Source organism: Parasteatoda tepidariorum, chromosome 8 (assembly GCF_043381705.1).
Source record: "Parasteatoda tepidariorum isolate YZ-2023 chromosome 8, CAS_Ptep_4.0, whole genome shotgun sequence".
Lineage (NCBI taxonomy): Eukaryota > Metazoa > Arthropoda > Arachnida > Araneae > Theridiidae > Parasteatoda > Parasteatoda tepidariorum.
In genome coordinates, this window is record NC_092211.1 from 89,021,459 (window position 1) to 89,040,568 (window position 19,110).

Sequence of the window (19,110 nt, forward strand, 5' to 3'; positions counted from 1 at the left end):
AATCACCAATCACTTGTTTTGAATAATTTTAAGCTTATATTTATATTAATTTTTGTTTTCATTTTTTTCTTTTTAAATTTTACTTTTGAATTCTTATGGATATTTTTCTAGGAGAAAAAAATTGCCAAAATTCAAAGGATCTCTAGAAATTTAGGGCATTAGATTAAATTAGGCGCTAAAGCTAGTTAGGGGTCAGCCTCCCACTTCTAAAATGTTAATTCACTATCCACTATCCCAGATATATTTAATTTCATTAATTTTACTTCAAAATAATTATAAGAAAAAGATGATTATTATATCTTAAAATGACATAAAAAAAAAAGATTTTATGATCTAAAACCTATTTTCATTCTTAATTAACAAAGAAGACATGAACATTATTGACTATCATAGGTTTAAAATTAATAAATGTTATAACGGCGTTTACCTGTTAATCATTTATTTGTCTCTTATTTCACGGTATTTAACAGCAATGCATATTAATCATCACTTCCTATTTTCCATAATTATTCCGTTATTGATACTGATTTTTATTTTAAAAAAGTAGAAAAATGTATACAAAGGGGTCTATCAAGTATTACGTCAACATGTTTTGGGCTATTCTTGACCTTTCCTTCCCCTTCATCAACAAAAATAAGCAAATCACAAATCCATCCGCCGCTTTCGTTCAGCAAATCGCAATAAGCTTTTTATCACATTATTTTGTTTATCAATCATTTTGATACCATAATGTGCACATTCATTTTAATGTAAATCTAAATAGTATTTTTTCTGTTATCTAATGTATTTTGTGTTGTAAGGCGTAATCTACCGCACATTGTAAGCTTAAAATTTACTTCTCTGTAATAAAGAAAAGTTATTGTCGCAGTCATCGCTCTTTCAGAAAATACGAAATTTATTCCATAATAAAAATTCCCGTATAAGGAAACGTTTAATGAACATTCTGATGTGAAAAAGTTACTAAAGTAAGAATTACCTTTTGAATTATTTAATGTTAAATTTAATTTTACCTTCAGTACCGCGTAATAGTTCAGTTTTCCCAAAAAACTAAATAAATAAATAAGTAAAAGTTACCAAGTACATTTTTCGCAACCACGTATTATTCGAACTGTTCCAAATATTATATCATGTCCCCGTTTTGTTCAAACTTTGAAATGGTTTTCCTCACTAAATTGTAAAATTCATTTTTTAAAATTACTATATATAGTCTATTTCAACAGGAAAAAAAGTATTATTATAATTAGGATGCTAAATGTTAATACTTCTGTCCTTGGCCAAAGAATACGTGAGAAGGCCTTTTCATTTCCCTTCTAACCTTCAGTAAGAGTTCGGCCCGAACATGCTTCTGTCAATAAATATAGAGAAGACTTTTAAAAAGGCTAGTTTCTTCATCAGAATAAGTCCATCTGCTTAAAACATACAATTAAAAGAAAAAATTTTAAAGACTTTTCAATTTAATTTAAGAAAAAAGAGAAAGAAAATCAATCCACTTCCATTTTAAAAATTTGTCCACATATGTCTCTATCCTGCCTACTTACGTCTTCCTTCGTCTGCAGAGCGGAACAGAAAGCAGACTTTCCTGTATGATTTCCATTTTGCTCTGCAGAACTCATTCACATATCAATCGCATGTGCTCTGCAAACGAATAACCGTTCAGACAGCGAAATATTTAATAATTGTTGACCGCATATCAACGTGGAATATTCTTTCCTATACGATTTAAATTTACTTTTGCTTTTATGGTTATAAATCTTATGTCACGAAAAAAATTAAGGGAGGTTAAGGACCGTGTAATGAAATATTTCATGTTTCTTTTGTATTTGAAACAACGCCCAGAATATGTATGTATCTAATCAATACTAGAGCATATAACAAAGAAATGCACCTAGCAAGGAAACCAACAACATATAATATATTTTAAGTGTATTTGGACCGTTTGTAAGCGAGTGTATATATATTTAATATAGTCAGGCAAGTGATCTAATAAATAAAAAAAAACGTTAAAATTTCAAGGTCAGCTTTTTCTGAAAATTAACTTCAACTGGGAAATATTTCTTTATTTGTGACTTCTTTTTGGATATTATAATTATTTGATTTTTACCAAATACTCTACTGAAATACAATGAGGTTTGTGTTTTGTTTCTTGCTGCTTTTTTTCGAAAAAGTGAAAAAGCCAATTTTTAAATATTTTTTAGTCATTTTCGCACAATATTTTTTTTATTAATGTTATATATATATATATTACATCTTATATCATTACATTGCCCAATATTATTTATGTTATATTTCCATCTAGACAGCATTGCAATCCCGGAAGAAACATTTTTGAAGCAAAACAACAACTTATAACTAGTGTAATGGGGAAAAAAAACCGTAATAAGAACAAGCGCATTAGGTTTCTTCGAATTTCTTTTAAAATTTAAATTTATAAGCTTCATAAATAAGATAATATAATGTCACAGATTCTTATTTTCTTTTTTTTTTTTATTCTGAAACTTCTCTGCAAAGTGGCAAATTAATCAAATTGTGGTTGATGATTCAAAAGAAAAAAATATTCGAAGTGTGAAATAAATTGAACAAACGTGCTTATCAAAGTAAAAGGTTTTTTTTTTCCTTTCAATTTTTAAAACACAAAATTTTAAATTATCAACTTTCTCCTTTACTTGTTGTTTCCAATTGACGAACGACGCGTAACTACTACAATCCACGATAGCATCGATATGGCGAAATTGTCAGTATAAGCAACTACACATATTAATGTTAAAATACACGTGTGCAATAGTTTCTGATAACACTGAATGTTGATTTTAATTGTGAGCTAACATAAAGGGGAATAATTGAGGATAAGTAGCCACCAAAAGATGCATACAAGTATGCAACAGGATTTCTGATAATAGCAAAATATTTTTTTATTTATTTTATCAATAGAAAGACAGCTTAGGTGTAGGTTACTTACATATGTTTGCTTTAATAACGTGACGGATTAAAATTGGAAGAAGAAAATAAGATGAAATGAAGATCACTTTCTATATTGATATCACAGACGTGGTGGCTCAGGGGATAAATCATTCGCCTTGTAATTCGATGGCTGGTCGATGCGAATACCGCACCCGGCTCGTACAGCGCTGACGTAGAATATCCTCAGTGGTAGACGGATCATGGGTTAGAGTACCCTTGCCGTCAGGCTAACCGTAGTAGATCTTCGTGGTTTTCCTCTCCATGTAACGCAAATGCGGGTTAGTTCCATCGAAAAGTCCTCCACGAAGGCAAATTTCTCCCCAATACTTTATCCAGAAGCTCCCTTGCCTTCTGGATTGGGTTCGAAACTACAAGGCTACGGAGCAGAACATTAGTGGTCGTAAACCCAAAATTGGGCCTGCTGTTCAATGACGGTTATGAAATTTTAAAAAAAATGATATCAGGCATAAATAAAAACGTTTTCCATTATGTCCTTTTACGTATAATTTTGTCTATTTAAATAACAGAAAAATGCATTTTTCTCAAAAGAATTTTAGTCGCTATAGCGGAAAGCTGATATTTTGTAACGCATTATAAACAAATCATTTTTGTACCTTACATATTAGTATTTTGACGGTATCGTAATATCGGACTTTCCGTAATATGCTTTCGTTACATCACTTTTACTGTATTCAAAAATTGCAAAAAGATAGATAGGTACGTCATTTACGTCACACTAGGGCTGCACAATGGCCTATTGGCGATGGTCTTTGAAACATCCCTGAGGATGATTCGAAGACATGCCATTACAATTTCGATCCTCTGCAGAGGGGATGGCTCCCCCCCCCCTTTAGTAGCCAGACGACCTTCACGCGAAATCGAGCACTTTACGGTAGAACAGTTTAGCGAGGACCGATACCACACACCCTCGGTCCCAACTCAGGCTGGAGGCTGATTAAAGTTTTCACCCATCTGCTTACTGATCGTAGCCAGTTATGCTTGATTTCGATTTTCTACTCTGAACCGTGTCTTTACGATCTGCCCACTGCGTAACTGCAAAATAATAGAGAATAAATAACTTACGACAATGAAAATTGTATTGAAATTGTACTAAACTAATTGCATATGTTGTCAAAATTTCCAGAAATGAAATTACAATCTTTAATATTTTGAAATTTCTTCATTTTTATTTTAATTGAGTATTTTTTACTGATACATTTTTTTAAGTTTTAAAACGTATTAAGTTGAGTAAGTATTAATCGTGAAAAAGAAAGAGATCACATTTATACAAGTCCCATGGATTACAGTCCATCATGGATTACAGTCACAATTAAAAACACCAGTCAAATGGCGGGCAGCAACTTTGTCAACATTTTATATAGGACTCTGTTATGTTTGAAGGAACATTAAATATTAATGTCAAATTTTTATCAAGTTGTTCAAAACAAAAGTATTGATTTACAAATAATAATAAATATTTTCTGAAGTAAATATTTTCTTGGATGCAAAACCTGAGAAATTTTTTTTTTCCTCCGTTGGTATGTGAAATTTCGCAGAAACAAACAAAGAAATTAGTTTTTTTTTTTTTTTTTTTTTTTTTTTTTTTTTTTTTTTTNTTTTTTTTTTTTTTTTTTTTTTTAACGAAAGAAAGGTATTCGAAACCCATATAGATTTTTTACGAAAATTGTTTGCAAAAAAATTTTAACTAATACATTTTACATTTTAGTTCGCGAGCCATAAGAAAGGTTTCGCGAGCCACCACTGCAAAGCATTCGCTTCGAAGAAGCCTTTACATCGCTGATATAAGTGGCCACTTGGAAACTAATTAAATTTATTTATTAGTAAAAATATACTCTTATTATTATTAATTTATTTATTTTTAATAAAGTTATATTAAAAATTGTTTCTCCGGATTTTTTTGCAACACCCTGTATTTTTTTTTTTTTTTTTCAATGGGAGAGATAATGTACTTTGATTTGTTGTTATTCAAAGTATGTTAGCGTTTAAGTGTCCGTAAATGATGTAACGAGTGCAATTATGATAATTTCTGACAAGGGGGTAAAAAGAAGTGTGATAAATAGCATTTGGGCTTAAATAAAAACATTCAAAATTCATGAATTAAATACTTTTATGTTATTCGTTATATATATTTTTCATTAAAATCATTACATAACTAATTTGTATTGTTATTACGCTCACAAGTCTCATAAAAAAACGTAGTTAAAGTTTAAATATAAAATTTTTAATGCGATATATATATATATATATGCTAAATCAACTTTTNTATATATATATTGCTAGGCTGGTTTTGAAACCACAAATTGCATTATTTCATTGCTTTACAGTTTTGTGGAAAATTTCATAGAAGTTTTAAGAATTAGCAAGCGCTATTTCTCCTAATCTAATAAAGCAATCCCTTTATTTTTATATTCTTATCTTTATTTTTACTTTTTTAAAAGTTATTTTGCATTCATCTAATGTTATATTACCATAAGTCAAGTACAAAATAATCAAGAAAACACAAGTTAAAAATTTAACCTAAAATCCAAGATGGCGGGTGTAGAGGCCTCTTAAATAGTGATATGTTTAGGAATACCCCTGAATTATGTAAAGGGCAACCTTTGAGTTGCATTTACAATCAGATTATAAACGTCAGAAGAGTGGAACTTCTTTTTTATTTTTTTTTTTTATCGGAGGTTGACGAAACCAAGAAAAGGTCACATATGTTATCTGAACACCATCAGGAATGTTCTCTTACTTATTGGGGTGATCATTTGAAGAAAATTCGTTCTACTAAGAAATTGTGACATTAGCACAATGAAAAAAGAAAGTTAATTGAAATTTTAGAATGGGGGGGGGGGTAATTTAAATACATAAATGTCAGTTCATTTAAAATTTATAAATAAAAAATAATAATTTTGAAAAATAAACTTTTCTGCAATTTTGCACGAAAACGCAAGAGATATAATATTTAGTATAATTTATAAGAATAAAATTGTTGAGTGTCGGTTAATTTTCCATATATTATGTTCATTTTGTATAAAGTTTATCTTAAAATGTTCTGCAAGCATTTCTTATAAAATTATTTAAAGAAAACATGTATAAAATCGTTAGTTCATTTCATATTATTATTGTCATTTGAAAACCGATATTGAGAACAGATAAAAATTTAGCGTAGCCATAAAGGAAAAATTAGAAATAACTAAATAAAAATATAAATGAAAAATAAAATAAAAATAAAAGAAAAAAAAGAAAATAAATAAGCGAAATTCCTCTCGATAATTTCACGACTCATATCAGACACGACACATGCATTACGAATACATTCATTCTTTTCAATCGCTATAATTATTTTAATTCATTAAACACATTTTAATGACGTCGAACTTTTTGAAGGAAAAAAAAAAACTGCTATAAAAAAAGGGTCATCTATTGCCCTGCATTATTAATCCACCTCTTTTTTCATCGCTAATTTTATTCTAATCATTCACTTACTTCTACTCTCTCTCTCTCTCATTCATTTCATTCACTCATTTAGACCAGCGGATCCCAATTTTTTTCGGCTACAGAGCCCTAAATATTTGAAAAGCACGAAAGAAAATACTAATGCAATATTTCATAAATGTTTATTTTCTTCATAATTTGTATAATATATTGTTATTATAAATATTATATTTTGCTTCAAAAAATGCCATTTCTATTCCATTGGCATTTTGCTTGAAATAATTTCATAAACACAATCGAAAGATTAAATTAGTTATGATTTGTAAGTTGGATCTAAATTTAATCAGAGGTTTCAAAGCTCGTCACTTGTTATAAAAAGTACGGAATATCTTAAAAGCTACTACTGAAACCTAGGAGCAACATTCGGGAACCACGAACGTCAAATAACGTCGGGCTCTAGTTCTCATCGATGCAGTTTGGTCAAAGTTGAAACTTCCTAATTTAGTCACATGCTTTTAAAATTACCACGTCTAGCAGGAGTTTTTTATAACTCTCTCTGCATCAATAATCCTATTTAAAGAAGGAGAAAACGGTAGACATAGTAACGGTTGGTATAGATCCGTGCATTTCATTACTGAAACTATTAAATGGCCCCATTTCTTTCTTTTCAATGACATAGATTTTATTAATATGTACTGAAAACCCGTAATAAATTATTAAAAGAACTGTGGTGGGGATAGTGTGCTCACCTTCCAATGTGGTGAACTGGATTCGGATCTCAGTGCCAGCGATAGCTGATCTGTACGAATTCCACAACCGGCTAGCCGTCAGGCTAACTGTGGGAGGTTTTCGTGATTTTCCTCTCCATGTAACGCAAATACGGGTTAGTTTCATCAAAAAGTCGTCCACGAAGGCACATTTCGCTCAATACTTGATCTAGGAGTTTCTTTTTCTTCTGGAATGGGTTTAAGATTACAAGGCTACAGAATTGATTATTAGTAGTTGTAAACCCTAAATTGGGTAGGCTGATCAACGCTGAATATAAAATAAAATAAACTACTGGCAGGGATTAATTAAGAGGATGAGTTAGAAGTCTATAGTTTCGTTTTTTTTTGGGGGGGGGGCACAAAGTTTCTCTCCTATGGAGAGTTAATTTGTAAGCATTAAATTGGTTTTCTGTCATGAAAATAAGGAAACAAATTATTGGTAAATCGTGGCATTTGTTAATGCCACTATTTATTAGGCAATCAGGTTCGCATATGCAATTAAATCTGATTCAGCGTGATGATAAACGGAGCCTAATTGCTGTGACGTTAACACGCCAAGCACAACCATGTGATTTCAGCGGTATTCTTCTTTTCGAGTTACAAGTACCCAATTGTGACAATTTGTAACCAAGGGTAACAAGAAGTGTGCCATCCTTGTTTTGGTTAAAATAAAAATCATCTGATTAAATATTTTTATATTACTTTTTCATCCTAAAACAATTTCGTATCTTTTCATTAATATTGCTAAGCTCACAAATGCTGTTAGTTAAAGATTAAAAATAAAATTTAAATTATGATCTACAGTAACATAGTTTCAGTTTCTGAACTGCTAGCATATAATATGACAGGTACCAATGTAATAATACAGGAGTATAGGAAAAAGTGTGGCACATTGTAATTAAAGATAGAACGGGCTAAAAATATTGACAAAAATTGTGACTTCCTTTATGGTTACCCACTAAGAAAAGTTTGACAGTTATTTTTTTTCTTCATTTTATTCATTTATTTATTTTGTTTATTAAAATGAAATTTATTTATTTTCATTTTTTTATTTATTTGATTTGCTTATAATCCGGTTTTGAGATTTAATAATCCAAATCCATTGGGAGAAAAAAAAGGTATGTTTATTCAAAATACATTTTTGGGTCAACATTTTCAACATTTTGTGTCAACATTATTGTCAATACATTTTTAAACAACTCTAAAATAGCAGATCTTTTACTTGAAAAAAAAAGTAAAAACTGAGAGATCTTATTTAATTAAAATGGCAGACAAAAAATAAAATGATGTAAACAAAACACACAAATTAAAGAAAAATTAGTTCATTTCTAAAATACTATATTTTTGTCCTAGTTTTTTTGTCACCACCCTGTATACATGTATAAAACTAAATCCATTTTTATGTAAATGTTAAGCAAAAATTATTCCTTGCTAAAAAATTTATTATTTCCAATTAAGTTTACTTAAGAGGGCGCTATACCACAGAAAACTTTAATTGTAAATTCTTTTACGCCAAAGTAATTTTTTTTTTGTTGACAAAACAAGGTTTTCGAGATATAGAAGCTCGAGATATCGAATGTATACTGTATTGTGAAATACTGTTTTGTGATACCGTCTCTAGAAAATTTTGCAGAAGTTGGTGTGGACAAACATTTTTTTACTCTCCTCCCGTGACTAAAGGAAAAGTAAGGTTAAACGAAGAAACGAACGTTTTTGATATTATGGAAATTATTTAGGCAGATACTTATAATTAGTAGCTGAAAAAAGATATTATTCAAATGAATATTGTCATAATTATTTAAATTTAAAAATTTCATTTATCAGATTTGAACGTTTTATTTTAGTTTTTATTTATTATAATTCCTATTACTTTGATAGAGGGATACAACTATTATAAAAGTACATTAATTCCCACTCTAGATTTAAACTTGAAAAGTTTGAATTAAGTTTAAAAGTTAATTGAAAAGATATGCAATTACGCACGCTAATAAAAAAATGCATATATGCTAAGTATCATTCGTTTTTCCAAGTTTAAGAATGTTCCCTTAAAATTAATGCATTTCCTGTCTTCTTCTAACATTTCTTTAAAAAAAACTTTCAGCTTTGATTTCTAAAAAAATCGGAGAAAAACTGACTAAAGGATAGTATATTATTAGATAGGTGAAAAATATTTTTCTCACTCAATTTAATCAAATATAGCGAAAAATAACTCTTTAGATAATGGAGGACGTAAAAGGGAGTAAAAAACAGAAAGAGAGAAAAATTACCCTCTATTATAAGTATTGTTATAACATTTAATAACACAAGGAAAAATTAATGTATTCTTTAAAAGTTTTCTCATAATGGAATTTTTTTTTTTTTTAAATTTCTCCGACTGGAAAAAAAGTAAAGTAAATAAATAAATAAAAATAAAAATTCAACCAGAATTCAATCAATTCTTTGCATATCATTCTATTATTATTTCTTTCATTATCCTAATTTTTCACGTAATTTAAAATTCTACAGAATGCGTTACTTTAAAGCAGTGATTCTCAACCTTTTTTGTGTGGCGGCACACTTTTAACGATTTTGAAATTTGACGGCACACAATGAAAAAAAATAGATTAAANGTGAAAGGTTTTAGCAATTTTCCAATCCATGTAACAAAAATTCAGTTAAATTTTAAAAAAAGGAAAAGAAAGAAAGACAAAAGAAAATTTAGCTAATTTAGAGTTTATTCATTAAAAAGGGCAGTTATCATTATTATTATTTTATTAATGAAGGAACATTTATTTAGTTCTTATCTCAAAATTTTTTTTTCTTCATTTGTATGTTAAATATAGAAAATATGTATGCGTCGTTGTTATTTCAAAACAAAACCTTACACCCTTTCTTTTCTTTTCTTACTTCTTTTTTTTTTTTTTTTTTTTTTTTTTTTTTTTTTTTTTTTTTTTTTTTTAGAAATAAGTGCGGGACAGAGCAAACAATTTATTTAAGTAAATGGTTACTACACAAATCTCTCAAATTACCAATAAAAGTAAAAAGTAATATATAAACTGGTATATATTAATCATTCAGCTGACCGGCTTGTGCAGGGAGCAGGGAACTGTCCTTGCATCAGAAGGGTTCTGGGTTCCAATCCCAGACAAGGCATGGATGTTTCTTTTTCTCTATCTGTGTTCTATGTCCTTTCTCCTTTGAGTGTGAATGTGACCCGCCCTATAAACGGGTTGTGGTAGGGCGACGCTGCTCCACCGCCGTGGCTTCGCCACAGGTGCCCACTGGGTAACAAAAAGAGAGTTAGCAGTTCTGGCACTTTCTGTGGCCAGTGGACAATAGTTCCAAGTACCCGCCATTAAAAAAAAGAGAAATCATTCAGTACATATTAATCAATAGATATCTTGGTTTTTATAAACCAGGAAATGCTTTGTTATTTATTATGTCCACCAAATCTGTTGTTGTTGTAGTTCATTTACGTCGCACTAGAGCTGCCCAATGGGCTATTGACGACGGTCTGGGAAACATCCTTAAGGATGATCCGAAGACATGCCATCACAATTTCGATCCTCTGCAGAGGGGATGAATTCGCGCGCAGGTCGTAGGGCTACCGAAGCGGGGGTGCCATCCCCTCTGCAGAGGATCAAAATTGTGATGGCATGTCTTCGGATCATCCTCAGGGATGTTTCCCAGACCGTCGCCAATAGCCCATTGTGCAGCTCTAGTGCGACGTAAATAAACAACAACAGAGGGGATGGCACCCCCGCTTCGGTAGCCCAACGACCTGCGCGCGAAGTCGAGCACTTTACGGTAGCACAGTTTAACGAGGACCAATACCGCACACCCTCGGTCCCTACGCAGTGGTCCAAGTGGTCTCCCACCCGCACACTGACCGCAACCAGTAATGCTTGACTTCTGTGATCTGCTGGGAACCGTGTCTTAACGATCAGTCCACTGCGGGACCCACCAAATCTGATGCATGTGGAGTACGAGCCAACCAGAACTAGCCTGATCCATCTCTTTCTCTGTGACCGCCAGTGACAGTTCTTTTTAATTAGACTGTTTCCGAACGGCAGCGTTTAGTATATTTTGGAGCCCACTTCAAATGATCTTAAGTCTGGAACTTTTAACTCAAAAATTTTCATCTCCTTTTTATCAGTATTTTTTATGTAGATTATAGATACGTTAAAGAAATTAATGACTTAAACGTTAAATTGTTGTTTCTTTATTATATTTTAAAGTAATGGCGTTTTATTACCTTATTTTTCATTAGATTTTTATGTTAAAAACATTTAGTTTCCAACTGAGTCTATCTGCAGCACTGTCTTCATAAATTCTAATTTGTCTGCAACCCTAATTCAACTGTATGTGAAAATTAGAATTACCTCATATAAAGTAGATAAAAATTATACCCAAAAAATTTGCTTATATATTTGCAGATTGTCAAACAAATTTTGTTAAAACCCTGAAACAAATAGTAATTGAGCAAATTTGGGAATGAAAAACAATTTTTCTGTTTCTTCTCTTAATAACATTTCAGGTTGTTTCTTATATCTGTGAGAAAAAATAATCTTCAGATGCTGTAATAAATATTTTGCTTTTAAATCTCAGATTAAAAATAACCTGGAAGATAAACTGTAGGCTGTCACCATTTTAATTTATTAAATGGTGCATAGTCATACTATTTCTTTCTTAATTAGTTATATTCACTTTTAAGTAAAATATGAAAAACTATATTCATTCAATGTATGAAATTAAAATTTTGAATACAAAATAACTACCAATTCTAAAGCAGTATTAAGTATTCACTTTTTATACTATTGCTATTAATGAATTTTTATAGAAACCAAAAATTAAATAAGAACACTCAAAAACAATTTTGCACAAGAAGTTGCTATAGTAACTGAGCAAAATAATTAGACTTAAAATTTATCTAAATAAAATTGGAAATTAAACTTGTGGTATGGATTCCATAATAATATTTTATCACATAATGAAATATTTTGCAATCCTTTAACTGAATAATTTTAATGTTACAAACTGCTTAAAGAAACAAAAATAATTGCTAAGCAGTCACAGGGGTTGGTGAGTAGGAACAGAAACCCATAGTAAATATATAAATCCAATTAGCATAAAACTTTTTAACATTCACAAAATATTTTAAATTATTATTAAATTAATATTTCGCTTGTATGTAGATAAACAGTCTTAAATTTTTTTTGCATGAAATTGTCCTTAAACAAGCTTTATAATTATGTGCAAAAAGTTTTTCATTCTCCTAAATAGTTCTAGAGATGTGACGGAAAAGAAAATGAATTTATTAAGGGTTTATTACAAACTAAATTATTGGGACCCTATTTTCCAGATTACAGTTATCCTTCCTATTTCTAATGTCAAGAAACTGAATCAGTCAAAAATAAGGTATATTTGTTCTGAGAAATTTGATACAAATTAATTTACCTGTTTAAATTTATCCTGTTGAACCATTAAGATTGCAGTTTAATGCTTAAAAATTCTACCAATAAATCAAAATTTAGAATATCCAATTTTTTATTTTTTGCCCTGTACTTTATTAAACTCTATTTAACTACACAGACACACAAAAGGTTCGAAAACTTTGATTTTTAAAAAATGTCAAAAATAAGAAATTGAAATGTTAGGATTTTATGAAAGTCATGTGTAAGGAGGTCCACATGATCCCCTGAATGCAATATTTTTTATCCCTTTTTTTTAAAAAGGCAATTTTGAGATTTTATTGGTACGACACCATAGTAAGTTTCATTACCTGCTGTGGTGGGTATATGGGTATAAGTGCAAAAATATGTACTACTTATCAATTGTAGGGCTCTTGAAGTCAAGTTCACCGAGATGTAAGAACAACGCAGAAGTTTGGTTTTGTCTTCCCCATTTTAAGTAATGCAAATAAGAGTGTAAAATAAGTTAATATTGTTACAATTAGCAATAGTACTACATAACAATCGATTCTTTTGTGATAATTTTTGATAACTATAATTATCAAATATGTGAATATCCTAATTATTAACAATAACACACAGTATCAAAATGATCATATTGCAAATGTGATACTATATAATGATAATCATAACATACTAAATAATTGATGAATTTTATTTTGGTAGCAAAAATAATAACTGATATAAATTAATTCAGTTAAAAATATAGCGATAAAATGTGGGATATTTTCTGGTGAAACGTATTTATTAATAAAATTCTTACTTATAGGTTACAAGAACCAGTGTTCATGTTGACCATAACACATGGTCCTCAGAGTTTTCTCTAGGAATTAGAAAGGGCAGGGTGCTTCCTCATAAAAAAAAGGCACTATAAGTTTTGAAAGGACTTTCACAGGACACCGTAAAAGTTTATCAAAATGTAAAATACTATGCATTAAATGAATTTGATCCTCCTCAACAATTTTTAAATCACCCTCTTATACAATTTTATGTGTATATTTCAAAAAGTAATTCTCCTTCATAATCAAAATGAAAGACAAAATAACAGTTTATAAAAAGTAATTAACAGCATACTTAAAGACAGTATCTTTTTTCTAAAAAGTAAACTAAAAGAAAATGATTAATTGATAAAAAACTTGAAATTTTTTTTGTTGATAGTTTAAACTGAAAAGTATGAGAAAATAAACTTTTAAATGTGCATTTAAAAAAATAGGTATTTATTTAAAAAATGTTTTTAAAATTTGATAGCACTTAAAATATTGATTAATATACTCCCCCCTCCCCGAAAAAAGAGAAACATAAAATTTAATGAGTAGTTGAAATAATCCTTACAAGTGAATATTTATGATAGTAATCAGAATTAAACTTATAACAGATAATTTTACCAGTGCGTAATTATTATTTGAATAATGAATTAATTTTTTTAAATGGAATAATGTGAAAAAAGGCAGTGTTTTTAAGGGATGTTGGCTTATTTTTACAAAAAAGGCAAAGAGGGCACAGCTATAGGAACCAAAGGGCTAGCAAGGTAGACCACCCTTCTAAAAATGCTTTGGGAGAACACTGTGGTCCTTATAACTGATAAGTACCCTAAAAAATTTTTCCATATCATGCAGTTTTTTTTATAAGAATTTTTCCTCATGATGGGTTTCTATGGTCCACTACACACTTTTAGACAAATGTTGATTATTATTGAATGCATGACTGGAGTTCATGTTGGCAATTGGAATAATCATACATATTTTGCAGGAATTTCATGTCGCCTATGTGTTCATCAAAATGGGGAATTCTCCCCGCCCAGGAGTTTGGGTGCTGGAAAGATCGACCAACGACGGTGAGACTTTTGCTCCGTGGCAGTATTTTGCGGACAGTCCTGGAGATTGTGTACAGATGTTTGGACCTGATGCTCTGCAGCAACGTATCCTTAAAGATGATACCGTTATTTGCGAGACCAAGTTCTCAAAAGTCGTTCCTCTCGTCGGAGGAGAGGTAATTTGTTTCTTATTTGTTTACTAGAAACAATTTTGTTGTTTCATATGCTATTTTATTTAGTAAAAATATATATGTCTTATTGATTTGTAATGAGGTGTCTGTTTCTTTACCAAACTGTTGCATCAATTAAATAAAAAGATTATCAAACTATACATTTTGTCTGCAAGATACTAGGATAATATTTTAAGATGCCTAAAATACTACCTAACCTATAATTATAAAATTAATTGTTAGTGCTTAAAAATAGCATCTCTAAATAGATGTTGTCACATATTTAATCTTCTTTATTAATAAGAAGAGTTTTAGAAACCATTTACAACTGGTACATTTGTAGCAAAGTTAGAAATAAAATTGTCCTAACTAGCTTATTTCCTCACATCCCTCAATCAACTTATAATATCATCACAGTTGACACTGTTCCAGGTCCTGTAGTCATGAAAGAGAAAATGGAAATTTAAATTCTTTGAAAAATTAAAGTAACTTATAATTGACTTCTTAAAAATTGCTTTAATTGGGAGTGTTTAATATCCAACAAATAAGAGCATTTAAAAAAAATATCGGAAAATCTATAAGTATTATAAATAATGTTTAACCTTAGCAATAAAATACAAAAAAAATGTTAAAAGCAATAAAAGAAGTGTACAGGGTGCAAAAAAAAAAGACCACCTTGAATAACTTTTGATCTAATGATCGGATTTTCACGTTTTAGGACTCAATCCTAATGGTACGAAGAGGTGGTCTCAAATATGAAATGTAGTACAAAAGCGTACTTTCTCTGAATAAACATACCTTTTATTTTGGCTGATTCGAATTTCTGACCCCCAAAACATAAGAGGCAACTGCAATCTAGGAAATATGGTTCCCATAGTTTGGTCAGGAGAGCGATCCAAAGTTTGGACCCCTCTAATGTTAAGAAAACTTTTTTGTGTAATTCACCATATCACATAAACTTTTTAAGTGAATTGAAAAATTTTTTCACGCAATTATAAAATTCGTTTATCTTGAGATAAATCCTTGCAAAAAAAAAAAAAAACTTAGTAAATATATTTTATTAAGTAATAGTCTAAAAAATTTTGAATTGTAAGGTATACTGTTTTTTACATAATTTTAAATAAATTAATTTTACATGGCAAATATACAAAATTTGAGTAAAATCGGTTGAATAGTTCCTGAGAAATCTAATTTTAAAAAAGTTGTGTAATTAAAATTCGATTTATCAGGAACTATTAAACCGATTTCGCTCAAATTTTGTATTTTGCCTTGTAAAATTAAATACTTTAAAATGCTGTGAAAAATTGTACACATTACAATTCAAAATTTTTTTACTATCATTTATTAAAATAATAAATATTTACTGAAATGTATTTTTTGCTTAGATTTATCCTAGCACAAAGGAATTTTATTTTTGCGTGCAAACATTTTTCAATTCGCTTCAAAAGCTTCCATTCCGGACAGGTCAGGAGTGAGGGTCGAAAAGAAGAGTAACCTCCTGGTTCTTCAGTTTGGGTGTAGGGCCAGAAACCGGCAACCCCTCCTTGTTAAGGAAAGAAAAAACATAGCTATGAATCTTTAATCACCTATTTGAAAACTGAATTGAATTTTGTAAGAAAAAAAATGGCTCTAGGAGATTTCTAACTCATGAAAGTTATAAAAAGAAAATTTTTTGTGTTTGTGTATAAGTACAACCTTCATGAGTGCAACCCATGGAGTTCCAAGGAATACAACACAAGGATTAAGTAAGTAAGTAATAATTTAAGAATTAAGATTGAATAATGTATTAAAGTGTTTGGTTTATCTTTGTCTAATTACTTTTTAGTACGAAAGCTTATTTCTACAAAAAAGCCACTTATACCTACTTTCCTATTGATCTTTTCATTTTCAGATTGTCGTCTCCCTCCTGAACGACAGACCCAATGCTGATAATTTTTCCTATTCCATGACTCTGCAAGAGTGGACTAAAGCTACAAACATAAGGCTAAGGTTTCTTAGAACAAAGACTCTCTTGGGTCACCTAATGTCTGTGGCTCGGCAAGATCCGACAGTCACGAGACGTGTAAGTTAAGGCAAAGTTTTAATGGTTTTTCTCGAGGACCACCCTTAATGAACATACATTTAGAATTCTTGTAAAAAATGACAAATGAAAATTGAAATTTTTTAATAAGGTATTTTGTAAGTATTCCTCTTTCAAAATGTGTGACACTTTTTTTAGCTCTAAACTTACTTCTTTTGGTCCAATTTATTTATTGGGAGCTAATACGAGGATGCAAAATTACAGAAAGACATATTTTCTTTTTTTTCAGTACTTCTACAGTATCAAAGACATTAATATCGGTGGTCGTTGTGTGTGCAACGGACACGCAGAGACTTGTGACCTGACTGATCCGAGAGATCCATACAAGCTTCTGTGCAGGTGCCAGCATAACACGTGTGGTCCAAACTGTGAGCAGTGTTGTCCAGGTTTTAAGCAAAAAAAATGGCGTCGTGCCATTCTACAGAGCCCATTTGTTTGTGAACGTAAGGATTTATTTTTATTTTCGACTGCGTTTTAAATATTTTTTATGCGTGCCAATCGTCAGTCCTGAGGACTGAAAATAGTCTTGAAAAAAAAAAGAAAAAAAAAAGGAATCAGTGAACTAAATCTAATCTAAAACTGAATTGAAGAGAAATAATTGATTTAAAGAAATGTAACAAATATTTCCCATTTAAAAAAATTTTTTAAAAAATTATAGCTTTTTAATGAAAACATTGTTATTTTTCATAATTTTTGCTAAATGATCAAGTTGTAATGTTGCACCGCAACAATGAAAAAAAGGGATTGATTGAACTTCAGCATTTGAATCTGCTTGAATTTTTCTCCCCTGCCTGATGTTTTTAATTGCGAGGCAAAATTTAATTCAGATTAATTTTATTTAAAAAAAATTGAAATTTATAGATTAGACTAAAATATTTAATGATGATGAACTGAAAAATAAGTCAATATAGGAATGGCTTCAAGAAAAAAGGTAGTTGTGTGTATTATTCAGTAATTTATGTGAAAAGATAGATGAGGTTAGATGTTATTTTAGTTTTGTTTGTTGTAAAAAATAAACTAATAAAATAAAGAAAAATAGTTTTTTTCCAGTCATTCATTGATATAATATGTGGGTCATTATCATGGAAAGGTACATTTTGCAATCAAGTGAGCTATAAGTTTCTGAAAATTCTGCTTAACGCTAGACCATGTTAGTTGGTAAAAAAAAAATTCCAGTCTTGAATTTTTTTAGAAGACTTTATTTCTGGGTTGGTTCCAGACATTGTAACGAATCAAGCTGCATTAAAGAGACAGATCTTTTTTATAAAAATGTGCTTATTTAATAACCATGCATAAACTGGGGAAAATTTAATTAACATACCCGTAACATGTTAGTAATAACCTCTTGAAACAAATGAAAAACCCATAACAGGTTAGTATGAACCTAAAATTTAAAACAAAAACTATTCTCAACAAAAATCAAGAGCTCTCTGTTGTTCCATAAATTGCCTCCTGCTTTTATTTTTAATTTATCACCTTATGTGTTTTTCTTTATTCATGCTTTTGTTAGCTAGATATTTTTAAGACTTTATAACTTTTGAAACAGAGATTTGAATTATTGATTCTCACCTAACTTCAATGTTAAATAAGATATCACTATAATACCTCTATAACACAAATGTGGGTTCAAGGGCACAAATGTCACTCAAGAAGACATTTTTGTTCTGAATTAAATGTAAAATTAAAAGTATACAGAGGTGAGCATGACCTATCTAAATCCATTTATGCCAATAGGCCAGGGGTGGACAAATAGTGACCCGCTACTGTTTGTCTAAAATAGGTACTCTGATCGCCACTAAGTCTGGGCAGTCTGGTGCTATGGAAACAAGAAGAGGACATTTTTGGGAGGGTAGCTTCGATGAAAGAGGTCTCTTCTCTTGCCGAAACCAGCCCTAAAGAGGGATCCCGCACCCCTACTTGAAATTATCATACCTCATTACCATAGTCAACGCCACAGCTCCAGACGAATGTCTGGCAGAGTATCTATCTTAGACAAACAGTAAGAGTTTCTTTTTTGTTGCCTGCAAAATAGTAAACACAAGCAACTTGAACAAAGGGTGCATTGGAGATGCTATGNAAATCCAACTATGGAGAATGTCTGGCAGAGTCTGGATCTTAGACAAACAGTAAGAGTTTCTTTTTTGTTGCCTGCAAAATAGTAAACACAAGCAACTTGAACAAAGGGTGCATTGGAGATGCTATGCAGGAAAACAATGTACATTCACAATTTTTTGATAAAATCTCGTTTTTGACAATTTTGCACCTTTTTTCCTAAACTATAATTTTTAAAATTTTAGTGTCTAATTTGCTTATTTTTGTACTTAAGTTTTTATTTTTTTGAAATTAATGAAAATTCCTTGTGCAGTGTCATTTCTTTCTAACTGTTGTGCACAAAATACCCAAGCTAACCAACAAGGATCTACATGAG

General features: G+C 30.3%; 1 protein-coding gene across 6 annotated transcripts in view; it reads left to right on the forward strand.

Moving 5' to 3' along the window:
- LOC107448892 (laminin subunit alpha) overlaps positions 1–19,110 on the forward strand; it is a 117,649-nt gene that overhangs the window by 1,150 nt on the left and 97,389 nt on the right. The window contains exons 1-4 of one of the 6 annotated variants that reach the window (XM_071184348.1): positions 11,220–11,385; positions 14,369–14,608; positions 16,494–16,664; positions 16,912–17,125. In XM_071184348.1, the coding sequence (XP_071040449.1) occupies positions 14,399–14,608; positions 16,494–16,664; positions 16,912–17,125 (595 nt within the window). In that variant the 5' untranslated portion in view covers positions 11,220–11,385; positions 14,369–14,398. Of the gene's footprint in view, positions 1–11,219; positions 11,541–12,515; positions 12,567–14,368; positions 14,609–16,493; positions 16,665–16,911; positions 17,126–19,110 lie in introns of those variants that run through there. The other 5 variants (XM_071184349.1, XM_043038803.2, XM_071184351.1 and 2 more) reach the window with 5 other exon arrangements.